This window comes from Psittacula echo, assembly GCF_963264785.1.
Source record: "Psittacula echo genome assembly, chromosome: 5".
NCBI classification, from domain to species: domain Eukaryota; kingdom Metazoa; phylum Chordata; class Aves; order Psittaciformes; family Psittacidae; genus Psittacula; species Psittacula echo.
In genome coordinates, this window is record NC_137739.1 from 3,235,033 (window position 1) to 3,251,569 (window position 16,537).

At 40.7% G+C, this 16,537-nt stretch overlaps 1 protein-coding gene across 3 annotated transcripts in view; it reads right to left on the reverse strand.

The window, feature by feature from the left end:
* USP22 (ubiquitin specific peptidase 22) overlaps positions 1 to 16,537 on the reverse strand; it is a 102,362-nt gene that overhangs the window by 10,708 nt on the left and 75,117 nt on the right. For 2 of the 3 annotated variants that reach the window (XM_080617258.1, XM_080617259.1), the window contains exons 7-9: positions 9,848 to 9,995; positions 2,259 to 2,364; positions 472 to 630 (exon numbers count right to left, since the gene is read on the reverse strand). In XM_080617258.1, coding sequence (XP_080473384.1) covers positions 472 to 630; positions 2,259 to 2,364; positions 9,848 to 9,995 — 413 coding nt within the window. The remainder of the gene's footprint in view (positions 1 to 471; positions 631 to 2,258; positions 2,365 to 9,847; positions 9,996 to 16,537) is intronic. The other variant, XM_080617260.1, reaches the window with a different exon arrangement.

Sequence of the window (16,537 nt, forward strand, 5' to 3'; positions counted from 1 at the left end):
GCCATAACATTCTCTCCAGTTACCTGTTTCCAAGATGCCCAAGTTCCCTGTTCAGAATGATCCTTTTTGAAAGCTGAATTCCTTTAATTCTTAATGTGATCCTCACAACTACGCGATAGCAGTACCTGACCCACAGCTCTGCTTAGAGCACAAATCAGACTCATACGTGGTGTTGTAATTCAGATAAATGTTAAATGCATTGTGAACTCTTTATGTGCTTGCTTTGCTGACACAACCAAGAACATGGAGACAGACACCAGTGGTTTTGATTATTTCAACCCACATTGCCTGGCAGCAGCCAATGCAGAATTTGTTTTCTTCTTGCATCGCATGGCAACTGGTTTTGATTGCTTATTGTGAGGCCAAGTGTTGCTCTGAGCCTTCCTTGCTTTATCACTTTCTCTTGTATACTAAAATCTGTATAAAAAGTGCTTCTTTACCCCACCACATTGCATTTGTCTCATTTCCTACCTTCGCAAGCAGTCTGTGAGAGTGGTGGTGCCTGATACATGGCTTTCCCCATTCACGACACTGCCATCACTCCCTGGACTCAGCGGCCAGAACGGGGTGGAGGAGCCTGGCAAATCCAAACTGATGTCCCAAAAGGGGTCTATCGTTGTGGAAACGCCACTACGAAAAAGAAAGCAGTTTCAAACACGTTTAAAGGAAGTCAGATTAACAGCACGTCAGATACTTCAAGAACCACGGGATCAACATCACCCCTAGAGGGCACTCAAAGATGACAGAAAACAGAGCTGCTCCAGAGTCTTTTCCCACAACTGATTGTTTTCCTGAATATTCAAAAGCCATATGGTTTTAAGAAACGTTTGTGATGTACTCAATGCAAAATATATGTACTTAATACAGTCTCCCACTCACTGAAGCCCTGTGACTCAAAGTGAACAAGCAGGGTTACTTGAAGGTAGAGGTACCACTCATACAACTGACCAGTATAAACCAGCTATGATGACAGCTATATGCAATCCAGCTAGTTTAGAAGCAGAGGTGTCTGGTCATGGCACAGAAGACTGTGTTTAAGGTTACTCTGATAAATACAGAGCCAAATTTTGCTATAGAGTAGTGAACTGAATTAAGCTTTGCTGTTCCTGTTAGCATCTCCTACAGTGTTCGGAATTTGAGAGACCAAAGAAGTAGTGTGTGTTCTCAATTAGATTTCTCTACAAGACAGTTGAAGACAAGCCAACAGCTAAACTATGGAAGAAGCTTCCCAGAATGTTAACTTGCATTGAATCAAACCTTTTCTTTCAGCATTTACATTGTCAGGAGAACTTCAGGAGTCTAAGCTCCTATTTGGAAGTACTGCCTGTTTGCACTCCTTATTCTTCTTCTTGGAGTTCTCTCTTCCTCTCAAACCAGTGTCTCTCACTCTGCAACCACATTCAGCCTGCAATACTCTGCGCCTTTTCTTTCAGCTTCACTTCTGCAAAGGTTGTCAATTTTCAAAAGAAAACTTCTTTTGTTCAAGTTTCATCAATGCTAATATTGTGTCATAACACACTGAGCTTTTCATTATCATACAAGGATTCTGTGGCTCTACCAGGCAAAGAACAAGATTTCCTATGTTTTCCTTTCAGTAAATCTTCTGCAAACCTCTCCAGGAAACTGAGAATAAAAGCAGATTCAAACAAGCACAGAACAAGTCCATCTGCAGGACAGGGTATGTAATTATAAAGAATGCAAGACAGAACAAAACCCAAGAACTCCGACTTCTGCACTATGGCAATATCAAACATCTTGAATGAGAAGTTAACTTGCTGCAGTACACAGAGTAGAATGACAGACACGTTTTTCCCTGCTCTTGTCAAATGTTCAATTGCTGGTACCCAAGATTACAAGAGATATCAGCCTCTTTGAAACCTCTCCTGATGATACACGAGGCTCCTAACTGAAAGAAAATACGGTTTCATATCAGAATTTTCTTCAAACATAGTGGCAGTTACATACTTGGAGCCCCAAATAAGTCTTTTCCTCACAAACTTGGAGAAGAACAACCTTTTACAGACTAGTAAAAGGTCAAAGAAGCCTGTGGTACTTTCCAGGTACCTTTTTTGACATGTCTTAATAGAGATCAGTTAACTGGTAACCGATTGCATTTAGCTGATGCTGTATTTACACAGTTCTTGTCTTGCTGGAACTTTGCTAGTATTTTATTGGTATTCAAGAAAGAAAAGACTCAGTTGCACTGGAGGATGTAAAGATTCAAATCAGAGTTCAGAACCGGAAAAAGAAGTACTTACTGGCAGACTTGACAGGTAACATCAGACTGCAGTCCGCCTGTGAAGATTTGGTCTATGATGCAGTTACAGTGGTTGGGGTTGTTGGCCTTCTTCCCATTATCATCACCTGGAGGAATGCAAACACAGACTCAGAAGTCAAAAATCCTCCGAGGGAACAGTGGTTGTCTTGGACTGTGTCTTCAATAACTCTCTGTAACTTAATAAACACACTGCAAGTTCACATAGACAATACAGAACCCTGAAAATGTTGTGCATTGAAGGAAAAACAAGAAAACAAGAAAAGAACTCCTAGAAAATATAAAAGACAATCACAAAGTTATTAAATGCAGTTAACTTCTGTCGAGGTGAAGCTTTAAAGCCATTATAGGTTGTTAGCCAAACCTTTTTGGGGGTACAGCCCTAACCCCTTTAGAGAGATTTGCTTTGTCCTATCCAGTATAAAGATCAGTTCCCAAGATGAACGGGTTCTCAAGGTGGTTCATGGAAATGAGTATTTAAGCTACACTTAGAGTGCCACCATAAAACGCTTGTACCTGAGCAAATGGCCAGCTCTTCCCTACAGAAGCAAAGGTTTCTGCTTAGGCAGAGTATTCAATAGCACAATATTTTCCTAAATGAATAGAGAAAGGAACCATCAGCAAAGGCTGCTCTTTAATTCTCTGCCAGTCAACTTCCGAGAGTAGAGTGAGGGGAGGTTTGTTAAGACCCATCAATCTCCAGCCTGCTGTCTGCATCCTGTCCTTTCACCATCAGCGCAGACTTTCCATGCAAGCTTCCACCAGTGAGAAAACGAAAGATGTTCTTATCTGAAGCAGGAAGATAAGGGCTGTGCCTTCCTCCAACTTCTTCAGAGACACAGCAATCTTCTAAGTTCCCAGGGGGCACAATGAACTCATACCCATCTTTTAGCCATAATCAACTATCGCTGCAGGAGCACAGCAGCTCATTCTGAGTGCTGAGATTAGGCCAATTCAACTCCCAGACTATCCAGAACATTAAATAACCAAAAATTTCTTGGCATAGTTCTCAGCTGTGAAGCATTCTCCTTCCATTCCCCATAGATGATACACTACTTTGATTTCCAAAACTGTACAGTGCTTGTTTTCCTCGGTAGGACAGATGCAATTGGGTTTGCTTTGTACACAGAGATGCACACCCAAACACAGCATCAGCTGATTATTTGTAAAGCACATCTTCAGATGTCTCCCAGTCTCTTACAACAGAAACCAAGAAAGTTTCACCAGGTTTTCTCATATCTTTAACTTACTAGAAAGCATTTAATACCTGAAACACTAAGATGCTGACTCCCCAGATCACAGCTATTACTCAAAACCAATTAAGTTCTAGTCAAGTATGTAACGAAATCTCAGCTGAAGACCCTAACAGCATAGGGTAAACCCCACCACTTTGTGTCTAAGGAGCTGTATCTGGAGTGTTCTTCAGCAAGAAGGAATGTGACTTCTTTCCCAATGAAGCTTCAGTAGTTTGTTGAGAAAAGCAGATGTAGGTGATACCTACGAAGCTGCAATGGGCCACTTCAGTTAATTCGATCCTAAATGCCTCCGAGAAGCTCTCACTCAGCTGCCTGCTCGAGAATCTCGTTTGAATTGTCAAGAAAAGCACATTGTGTCCTGAAAATGGCTCTTGAACAAAACGCACTAAAATTGGATTTCAAATGTAGGAAGTTCAAGTCCGGGGTTATCAGACCCAGTCTCAGGCAGTTCTCGATGGGAATTTCAGCTAAGTCTTACTGAACTGAAGATCTTTAGAAGGTTTCAATTATGCTAAGCTAATGAACGGAGGTATAGAGGCTGTACAAGACATTCTTCACCTTTGGAAAAAAGATCACATATAAGCTTTAAAGACTACATGTGGATTTCCAAAAAAATTACTTTAATGTTCTTTATCCCTGTTTTTAAAACTCCACTTTTCCTTTTTAAAGGAAAAAAAACCCCTCACATCCTGGCAATCTCACCATTTGAAACATTACTTTCCCTCTGGTTTGTTTCAAGGGGGCAGAAGGAGAGAAACAGCATCGAGAGATTTCCCCTGGACCACAGGTATCATCCCCATTGGACACTGTTAACAGACAGCCATTTCCGCCTACGGGAGAGAGTGAATACTCCCCTTCCAATTATACAAGTTAATTAGGATCAGTGACGAGAGGGTCTCCAAAGAGGCTTCTGCAAGCTTGTTCCCAGCAAAACAGAAGGGTATTACCCACTCAACATTATTCCCCATGACATTTGGTTGGAGAGAAGGGGAAAAAAATAAAGAGTTAGATTACCACCTACTCACACTTGTCAATATGGAACAGATGCTGAGAGGAGGTATATTATGCAGCTGAGAACTAGAAGCTGCTAGATTGTTGTGCTCAAGTTAAGGCTCCCTTCAACATTTGTGTCTTACAAAGTAGGTTTTGGTTTAATGTATATTTTGTTTTTAAAGTGCTCATAATTGCTATTAGGGTAATCAGTGAGAAATTGGCCAGTGCAAGCCTAAAACCAAGCTTGAAAATACATCAGTGTATAAAGTGGTTATGAGAATGGCAGAAAATGGAGTTTAGAAGTTTGGATTCAAATTAAGTATCACTGTTTTAAACCAAAACAAACAGAATTTACTACATCCCTGCAACAACCAAGTATATTAACTTGTGTTCAAATACATAGGAAGAAAATTAACTCCATCCCAGCTGAAACCAGGACAATATTTGATATATTACTAAAGGTAAATCATACGTAACAGCTAAAGATTACTTTTTAACATTGCTTTTGCTTTGAAATACAGAAGTTTTGCCTCCAACTTCTATTATATGTTTTAAATGAGATGAATGGGTTGCTCAGGGAAGTTGTGAATGCTCCATCCCTGGCGGTGTTCAAGGTCAGGCTGGACAGAGCCTTGGGTGCCATGGTTTAGTGTGAGGGGTCCCTGCCCATGGCAGGGGGGTTGGAACTGGATGATCTTAAGGTCCTTTCCAACCCAAACTATTCTATGAGTCTATGATTCTATGAATTTAAAATTGCCAGGTTTTAAAGGGGCATTTATCAAAACAAGATGTTAATGCTAACTTTTCTGCTTTCCTTTGGCCCCCAGTGTTCTGAACAAGCGCTTGTTGTTCTTCATGACAAAGCAGGGTACACATAGATTTAGATGGATCATAGCAGATGACATGTTCCACAAGCATATGTTTTATCAGCTCTTAAGAATATCATGCAGCATTCAGAGAGCATGATAGTGTTTTACTCCCAAATCTCAGCACAGCATTCTTTCTCTCATGATACCTAGCTTCACATTTGCTTTGTAGCAGTCCTTGTTGAAGATGAATGCTTCATGAAAACCAGATAAATGAGAAATAATCAGCTTTAAAGTGCTACTCTATTTTTGTTAGATAAGTAACATCGGCACAATACAGCTTGGGATAAGAACACTGGATTACCTCCATTTTTAATCTTGCTTTTCGAACCTTTGTGTACAAGTGCCCATCTCAGCCACTTTCTGCTGCTTGGTGGTTGTGGCTCTTGCAATAATAAAGAAAGCCAAACCACAGCCAGTGATTTCACTGGCTGAACATTAACTTGTGAACTGCAGTCTTGCTCCACACAAGAAAATAACAATTCTGGTCTCAGTATCTCCAAGTCTGACTATGTCTGAGACAAAGTTCGTCAGCTACAAAGCATCTGGATGACTGGGACCTCACTGTCATGGGAGCTTGCAGAAATAGCCATTATTTATGTGCCTCTGCAAAGGAAGAGCCCTGGAAGTCCCGAAAGATCCCACATGAAGAATGGGGTATACTTTGCACTTGTTCTTCATAGAAAGAGTCTAAGAAAACATACAAGAAGCACAGATCAATATCTGATCATTTTCAGCATCTTCTATAATCCAAATATACATCAAAGTAGTTGTGAATTTGAAAGCCTAAACGCAATACATGCCAAAGTCCAGGTGAATCCTTAGACTTTAGTACAAAGAAAGTGACCACTCTCTATACAGCCAGGCTGTTCATAGCATTACTTTGGTAAAGAAGGTACTATCCAATGTAGAATGAGCTCTGAAGCTCATTTGGAAGCTTTTGTGGTAAGAACGTTCACAAATACCAATATACAATGACAGTGCAGAACGCTGAGCACTATCAAACCAGCAAGAGATACCAGAATAGCACAAAATACAGGTACAACTTTAAATGTCATTCAGAATAGCAGTGTTGGAATTCAGATTCCAGAAAGGTCTCACTTTTTGAGTTGGAGTATATGTTTAAGGGCAGACTTTGCATATCATGCTTTGGGTAGAGGAATAGGAGTAACTCAAATCTTAGCTTTTTTTTCCCCCTCATCAAAATACTACTTTCCAGTTAGACCATCTTTCTCCAGCTGTTGGAATGAAAAGCAGTGATTCATCGGCATGACAGACTCAATCCCTTTTATTCAGAACCATTTTATAGTGCTCCAGCAGCCCAGAGGACCCTGTTGAGTGTTAAGAACATGCCTTGCAGATGCCACAGCTCAACACATCAGTGCTAGCACAAGGAGAGCTCTCAGCTCACCTGTATGGGTGATCATACAGGTATCCCCAGGCTTCCAAACTTCTCAGATGCACTAAAATAAAGTATATATTCAACCAGCATTTAAAACCACCCAAACCAACCAAGCAACTACCTGGGCCATCCATATAATCATAGAGCAGTTGATTCGATGCTTTGTAGGATGCAGCATTGCAAAACTGATCTTTAAATGGACAAAAATCATATCATTTTCCTAATTCAAGCAGTGGCAGGTATAAGTAACAAGCATTCACAGCTTTCCCTGACTTTCATTCCTAGAAACTTCAGTCAATAGAATGGAAAAAGGATATAAATGACCAATGTCAGCCAAACAAGTCTCACTAGATAGCTATACAGTTCTTAACTAAGACACACTTTCACTTACTTTGGTGTCTCAAGCCTTGGTGATCATGAATAATGTCCTGCATAGGGCTTTTAGTCAAAGTTGTCCCCATGACTATTTTACTTCACTGTGTGTTAATCACAGAACTTGACTGCTATTGACTGGAAGCTTTAAAAGGGGTTTTTAGTCAGTAAAATAAATATGCAGTATTAGCAGGGGAGGCCTTATTTGCTTATTGTAGCTTTAGGACACATTCTGTTAGTAATGATAGTTTTCCATACGTATACTTCACCTGTGTGTGTCTATGTGAATACATAAGTATGTAAGTGGGAGAACGTTCTCATTACACAGCAAACAAGTTCATTCCACAAGTGGTTCATCGTGACCAAACTTGAAACTCTGGTTTAGGTTAACTTGTTTGGTTCCCACACAACTGCTCAACCACTTCTTTTAAATTACCTTGATGTGGTATGGATTATTTACCATAGTTTAATAAAAGTCTCCCAATTTCTCCAGAAACAGAAATACCTGGGTGCAGAGATGTAAAGGTTCTAATGCCAACTCCTTCCCACTTGCAGCACTGTAACGCCTTAGTTATGCCCATGCAGGTAGGCTCAAACTTAAGTATAGCCATTAAATCACTGAGTTTCAGTCCTTGTGAGTGGAGCCTTTCCAACAACCCAAGCTCAGCACTAAAAGTGCAAAACTCCCTAATTCAGTTCAAGCTGGCTGAAACCATGATTAAACTGGATACCAATACCGAAGTCAGTGTTTTCAACACATCTATAAAACCCAACAAGTAGTAACAGAATCCATTCACATGCACTCACTCTATCCAACAAAGAATATCCAATATATAACTATTTCTAGTTTTAGGACAGATCCCAGTTTCATTTTCATTCTGGATGGAGAGGCCAAACAGAACCAAGGGTAAAGAAACTGCTGAGAAGACTTGGTTTTGTTGGTAATTCCACAAGATGTATCAGAGAGATTCGTCACTTAAAACCAAACCAAAAGAAATCTTTACAGATTCTTTATCAGTTTGAAAAGAACACAGGGACCTTTATTGTTGCATGTTTTTTCTTTACAATTCTGAGAAGAAAATACTAGTACTTCATGAACTAATCAGGAGGTATTTGAATGCCACAGAGGGACTCTTCATCAGGGACTGTAGTGATAGGACAAGGGGTGATGGGTTTGAACTGAAACAAAGGAGGTTCAGGTTAGAAATAAGGAAGAAGTTGTTCCTTTTGAGGGTGGTGAGGGGATAGCACAGGGTGCCCAGAGAAGTGGTAAATGCTCCATCCCTGGCAGTGTTCAAGGCCAGGCTGGATGGGGCTTGGGAGCCATGGTCTAGTGTGAGGTGTCCCTGCCCATGGCAGAGGGTTGGAACTGGAAGGTCTTAAGTTCCTTTCCAACCCAAGCCATTCTATGATTCTATGGTATAGAAGAAATACAAACATCATTTTACATCAAAGATGATGAAAAAGCTTCAAGATTCGTTAGATCAATGATTCAGAAACTTCACAGGAACCAAGAAGTATTTCTGTCTGCAGCTGAGTTTATTCAGTGTCAAGAAGCGAGAGGTCAGTATTTGGGTAGAGGCTGGTCCTCAAAGCACCTCAACACTACTTACAGCAGGCTTCTTGCATTTCAGTTAGTGATTATCAAATGACAGATAATAATTACAAGAGAACTCCTCTATGTAATCCTGCCCTCAGAAGTACTCTCTTGGAGAAGCCTCTTTTGGAGGACACCTATTATGAAGCTGAACAAGCACATCTGCTACAAGGTACAACTATCTCAAAGATAAAAGCAAGACTTCAAAATGCTTCAAAGAAGCAGCAGCAGCCTTCCCTTTGATAGTCCTCTGATAAGCCAAAACCCTAACCTCTAGGTGCTTTTTCTAAGAGCGTTAGAAGAAAGCTGAGTGCTTTAAAGCTCATTTTTTAGTGACTAAGGACTTCTTTCTTTGTTTTGCTAGTATCAACCTTAGGGTTTTCCCTCCTTACAAGAACGGGCAGAATTTCTGCACTTAAGTGAGTGAACCAAACTACATCAAACATTGGCAGCTTGAGAAATCTTCAGCTCAGATTTAGTTCAGCTAACCAACATGAAATACATCATTTCATACGGTATTACCAAATCAATTCAACACTTTAATACTTCATCTCTAAAAGCATGTCAATGAATAGGTCTCCTATTGTAGAACAGTTGTATGAGTACACATTTTATACACAGACTAACAAAACAAGATACCAAACCCAAGTATTACTTTTCTTATTCGTATTTCTATAAGGAATGGGGCCTCATAAATACAGTAGAATAATATTCAAGCACAACAGCCATAGCCTCCCGTGTTATTTCCATCAGTCCCATGACACACTGAGTAAGAGTTCTAACTACCTCAAGTATAAATAGAATTAGAATGGCAATTGAAAAGACAAGACAGTGACTCACAACCAATAAGAGAACCCCACGATGGTGATTGAAGGCAATGCACAGGCTTGTCTGCTTCTAACTCTAGGTAAGTTTTGACAGTTATGGTTTATTTATGAAGTCTCTTCCTTTAAATCTACCAAACATTTTAAAGGGAATTTACTAAAACCGCTGTTGGGAAACACTAAACTTGATTTAAGAAGAGATTGTTCTACCTCCTTTTGATCCAATATTCCTTGTTGATTGAAGACTCAGGACAAGCCTTACCTTTGCAGTGTCTGTGTAGCACATCTAATGCAGCAATGAGGAACTCGTGTGCATCTTGTTGCTCGTACCCTGCTAAATGCCGTGCATGAGTCCATACCAGGTGCAATAACCTATATGGAATGTGAGGAGATCGGTGCCCAGAGTAAAACTGCTCAAAGCAAAGAAAAGGACATGACTGTTAACAAGTTACACAGCCTCAGTGCATTTAATTATTAAAAACTTAAATGAGTGCAGTTAGTCAAATATATTTAAACCATTTAATTTTTATGGTCTTAATAATAAGAGACAGAGACAGCTTTTTATCACAGCCTACTGAAAAAGTGATCTCAAAATTTGAGCACCTCAGTTTTCTCCCTTGGAATTCCATAGTTTTGTGATGGATTAGCCAAAACCAGGCAGGAGATGCATACAAACACCACTCCCAGAGTCCTTACTGATACCACTGGGTTTTAATAAAATAGCTGGGGAGGGGAAGGAAGAAGTAACCTACGTTTGCAAGAGATAAGGAATTTCATCCACAAATTGTACCTCCCTCAAAACCACTGAAGTTGAGAATATTGGATGCCAACTGTCAGCCTGCCCCTGAACCAAACCATAGTAACTCTCTATGTTCTATCTATGTATTGGATGCACAGCATCCAATGGCTCTGCACAGTCCTATCTTATGGAAAAGATTTACAAGCAGGATGGCAGCCTCATGCCAGTACTGGCCTTTCACTCTATTGATATAGCAGCACAAGGCTTTAGAAAGAACTTTATTCAGCACAGCTGCTTGCAGAGCTGAAGGTACCTCTACACCATCCTATCCCCAAGGTCAGCTGTCTATTACCACTCCTGCAGGGTGTCACTGCCTGGAGATCTGGTCCTGGACCAGCTCCTGCATCTGCTTCTTAGTCAGCTTCAGCCCAAATCTCGTGAGCTGGCTACAGGAGTCACTGCAATTGCCCCAGGTGAGTTTGCCAAAAGCATATGAGAGTGCACAGTTAAATCATTCAGTCAGCAAAATCACCATGTGAAACGCTTCTGCTGAGTGGTGGCACACGGCTGGGGAGGTAAATCAGCACAGAAGAGGAGGACAGGTACCTGCCTACAGAAGTTCATGCTTTCTTTTCAGTAATAAAAACCAGCCAGGTCCCCCTTAAAAACCACTCCAAAACCCTCCTCGTAAGGGTCTGTGTTTCCCTGAGTCAAGGTTCAACTCCTTCCTTCACCTTCCCCATTTATACCCAAGTGCTACTGCTGCAACTTTCATCTTCCTGGGTCTTCACTTCTGCTGGTGCCAATTCCAGCATCCAGAATCTGAGACTAAGGCTAACAGCCCCTTCTTGAGCAAGCTGACTTCAGTACCTGTTGGAGAGCCCCTGCACCATGATAACAGCTCCAAAAGCAAAGCACAGATGCTTGTGGTATGCCTTCAGGCAGCCAGGAAAGGCCCAAGATGAGTTTATTCACTTGGCCTTCAGGTTGTGTTTAATGGAGTTAATGTTTTCGGTTTAATACATGAAAGTTTGTAAGTCATTTTGCTTTCCCTAACCTTTGGAAAAGGTATTTGCCAGTAAAAGGGTTCCTGCAACACCACCATTATGTTTTGCCCAGATACAACTGACTCGATCATGGTTTATTTTCAGTTACTCTTCCCAAACAGAAGACAGTAAGTGGCAAAACCACTGAGTAAGATTTGAAACCCCAGCAATGTATAATGTCTCCCTCTCATTGGAAAAGCAGGCTTCCTTCCCCTGCCCTAAGTTGCTTCCTGCCCAGTCTCTGAGCATTTTGCATCAGTGCAAGCACAGGCATTGTGCTACAAACCTGCCAAGATAAAACACGCTGTATTTAAAAGGACAGACAGGCAAAAAGGAACACAATCCCATCTAGGCCTCATATTTGTAGGCTCTTCTAAACGGTTTTAGTGTGCTTCCCTTGCAAAGAGGTATCTTTACTGCAAGCTCTGCTTTTTCCCAACAAGAAGATATACCTCTGCAGCTGAACACCACAGAATGCTTCTATAAATAAGAAGATCAATAGTTAAACTCTGATGCCAACAAGAATGACACCAAGGGACTGGAGCAGTAGTAGACTGATGGAAATCTGCTGACGCAGCTGCTGCTCAACATAATTCAGGGAACTGCAGCAATAAAACTTCTCTGTTCTGTCCCGCCTTACAATTAGTCCCAGAGCTCTCTCTGGTCATTTTAACCAACAGCACTTTCTGTAATTGCTCCACTGCAGTCACTAGACCTGCCAGATTTTAACATCCTCTGGTGCTTCATTAGGATGGGAAGGATGTAACAAGAAGCTTTATCAGATTATTAGGCATTATCACAGAGAAGCTAGAAACGCACCTAGGAAAAGGCTGGCGACTGTGTGTGGAGGGAAGTGTCACTGTTGTAATAAATCATAACGAAACAAAGGAATCTGAGCACATTCAATAGCAGTATTTTAACTGGAATGTATAAAACAGCCATCCCCTGTCATTTCCTTGCTGCCGGGAAAAGCAGCCTATCAGAGCTGTTCCAACCCACAAAAGGGAAAGAAGTCCATGTAAAGTCTGATTCAATCACTGTTATACAAACCTTTTCATTAAAGCATGCAAACAGAAATAATGATGGTGGTTTGCAAGTCACCTTTAAAATGCTTTAATGGCACAATTCTTCCAACCGTAACTTTAAATGATTTGTGTTTGAATTTGTTTTCCATTCAGCAGTATCAGTTGTTTATATTGGAGAGAATTAGTTCAAGCCATTGGAAAATGGCTGTGTATTAAATAGTGTATTTGAAAATATGCTGTTTAATGGCTATTCCAAGGGAAAGAGGGGAAAACAAAAGGGAAAAAAGGAAGAACCCAACCCAAGATTCAAAGCCTCCATTCTTACATACAAACCAAGCAATAATAACTTCCTTTTTTTGTACTTAAACCGCTTGCTTTTGGATCATAAAATGAAGAATCTATAGGATTGAGGATTCTAAGCTTTATATGTTGCATTCTTGTTACCAAAAATATATAGATACCAGTCAGATTTTGAACCGAACCAAACCAACCACAACCACACACATCTGTAGTGTTTTCTCCTCCTCCTGCCAAAAAGTCATGCATGGAAGTTTCCCAATTATGTGAACAAATACATTTGATCTATGCTGCATACGGATCAACTGAACAGTCTCCAAGCCTTGTAATCAAGAATTTATAGGCATAAATCCTGTACCAGGCTCCAGTCCAATTTGCAAAGTGAAAACCACCTCTTAGAAACTGGTTCTCAATTAAGACTTTAAACATTGCTAAAGTGTACAGTGGATAAAGGCACATGTATTGCCCACTCCCTTTAACACCTCCTGGAGCTTTCCCAAAGAGCAACGGTTCAAGGAGTCCGAAACACCATTTTCCTTGCACACACACTGTATGCTCTATATTTACATCAAAGATTTTACTAACTGGGCACTAAACTGCATGGTGTCTGTGTAAAGACTTACCTACTTTTTCTCTCTTGTACCTTTGTTATAACTTCTTTTATAACACAGCCATTGCAACAGAGTGCCATCTTAAGATACTAAAACCTTATCATTGATTTTCCTTTTCATCCTCGTTTCTCAACTCTCCCTGTAGCTGTGCTGTGCACTTTGACAAGCTCATGAGAATGAGGAATGATGGGAAGATGATGTTATTTACGCCTCTGAGTGGATGCCCTGCATTCTGCTATGCTCCCAGGTTTTCAGAGTATACCAGGATACAGCTCCACTACTCCTACCTTCCTAAATGGTCATTCCATAAACAATTCAGATAAACCTTAGTGTATGGAGTATCTTAATTTTCATTGAAGCAAACCACAAACACCAGTAAGTAAAAAGTAGTGCACAAACCCTTTCAGCCCAAAGGCTCAATGAATGGGTTCTGTGTGTTCTATCTTCCCTCCCATCCAGTTTCACCACTATCTGTTATTCCCAAATCCTTTTTATTCCTTTTCTTATGCAGTGTAATTCGTGTTATGATTCTATTGAGAAATAGGTTTCAAGTAGCAAAAATGAGAATGTTAATTGATGCAGTCAGATATTTTTAAAACAAACAGAGATCAATGCTTGGCATGTTTGCCAGAAAAGCTACCAGGAAAAAACCCTCAGTTCTGAGAGCCATCTGATCCTCATTACTCACCACCAACCTACTTCAAGGTGCAAGAACTTTGTAGCTTCCTATTTATCGCAGAGGACTCACATGCCCCATTATAATTAAATGATCTTAAACCAGAAAGAAAGGAACAAGTGTTTTTTTGTTTGAGAAGCAAAACTTGCTTTTTATGTAGAGTAAGTTTCATTTAGCGCTCCAAAGAGTCTCTTTTTCTCCTGGAGAGTTCTTACTGGCAGGCGTTCACCAGATCCCCTGGCATTCCTTTTGCCTAAGATCACACCTTCAGAAAAGAAGGGTGGAGGGGAGATGGAAGTTAACCCTTGCCCTGATGGTTTGTCACTGGGTGAAATGCCTTGGGATAAGCACATCAGTTAATCCTGGTGGGAAAGCTACGTGAAAACAAGACACAACCTGAACCAAAGTTTCCCCAGTAATTCAATTACAAAGGAATTCTTAACCATAGCACTGAAATCTCCACTCGTTAACTTTCCTCCATTGAGCCCTTATCTCTGCAGAGTGTAGGATCTTCATCCATATAGTTGGGACACAAAAGATCACCAGTCTGCTCAAAAAGTGCAAGGCTTTGGTTTTACTTCTGCAGGCAGAGAAATTAAAACTCACTCGGAAACAAATGAGCGCTGACAGAGCTATAAACATAACCTGGTATTTACTGCTTGCAAGTTAAAATACACTGAGTTGGTTGCAGACACTACAGTTTTGCTTGTGAAGGACTAAGCTCCAGTTTTACTTCAAGGTGGTTGAGTCACTTTTTGTTGTCCTCCCACAGCACAGATCTGCAGAACTTCCAACGTGAGATAAGGACAGAGATGCTGTCCTGCCGTCTTCACAGTCTGATATCACAGCTACAGCTCTTCCCTCATTCACATACCCTCATGTTGCAGCACATCAATTATTAGAACGAATGCAAGTTTAGGCATGAATTTTGATTGAGGAAAATGAAGGCTGAGATTCCCAAAGCTGTGTGTGAAATTAAACTTGATTACAACTGAAACTAATGTGAATGCTGCATTTAAGGCCCATTTTGGATAAGAAGCCTGTCCTTTGTTGCATGCTTGTACATAGTCTGGCAAAAGGCATCCCAGGCCATCCACAGGGCTCCACATACATTAATGCAAATACAAAATCATTACCTAGACAGTCTTGATCTTTCCTCCAGCCCCCCAATCTGTAATGTAACACTCATTCCCCCTTTCCCAAGGGATTGACGTGTGTAAATAGAATGTGGTGATATTCCAAATGAGACTTTAGACCACAACTCGACGAAAGGATATCAAGATTTTAATGGTACCTTTTATTTTTAAACAAGCAACTCAGGTTTCTCTATTAACAGTGTAGAGAAAGTGGCATTTCTAGACCACGACTGAATTTTTTTATCTAGGCAGAGTGGTTATTTCCCCCTTTAACTGCACATCTGGTTTCAATAATCCTGCAGCTGCTACCTATTGGTATTCCTGCTTTTTGGTTTTACCTCCTTTCCTGACAGACTCATGAGGAACTGCAAAATAAACCAAAGAATAAGAAGTATAACACACAACTAATGACTGAGAAGCAGCATGAAAAGGTGCAAATTCACTGAAACAACTTTGTACTGGAATGGCTAAAGGGACCCTTTGCCTTCCCTATGCAACTTGCCTTCAATAACCAGAAATAATCCTCTCTGGTGAAAAAAGCACAGAAGTAAAATCAAATTGAAAATCACAAGATAAAGGTAAAGCTATTTTAGGTTGGGCTCAGCTTGAACGAGCTTCCATGACAGCACATACACAAAGACGTGCTCCGCGTACAGACATCTCCAGCTATTTTAAGTGCTCTGTGACAGCACGTACTAAAGCTGTTTTGGGGTTTTGCCTGGCTTGCTTTGTCTGGGGTTTGGTTTTGGGTTTTTTTTTACTTCCCAAGACAGCAGATCTATCACTGAAGGAAAGGCACAGACTGGATCTGTTTGTTTTCAAAGACTCATCTTAAAACTCGGAGCCCATGTCTAGCCACAGTCCTTACATCACTGATGTGAGATTAAGATAGTTAATAAAGCTCTTTGACTATAAAGGAAAAGACTGTGCCTGTCTCACACAGCGCAGACTAGACCTACAGAGGAAGGCACATTGCAAAGCCGGTCACCTGAGCGAGGAAGAGAAAGAAGAGTAGCTCCTACATGGAAGGTACAAACTGTACCAACACATTCGCTTCTCTACCTCTTCCTTGGCATTAATGGGTTGCCACGTAAGAGATGATAGCGAAGATGTTTCTCCCTGCTAGAAAGCACTGAATCAAGATCTTTAAAATATTTATACAGACCTACATAATCCAGTGCTTCAAACCACCAGGCTAGACACCATTGCTTTATTCTCACTCCCATTAGCACCCAAAGAGCCTATGACATATTTTCCAGTTACAACTTGTACCTTTAATTAAAGCACACATTCAGCTCTAAGACTGAAGCCTCACAGATCAGTCTCAGAAGAGCAGGCAGCACTGTAATTATTTCCAATACCAGCTTTGCCTAGACAAGGGTGACTTAAGCATAGACTTAAAGGGACAATAGTTTCCTTCTC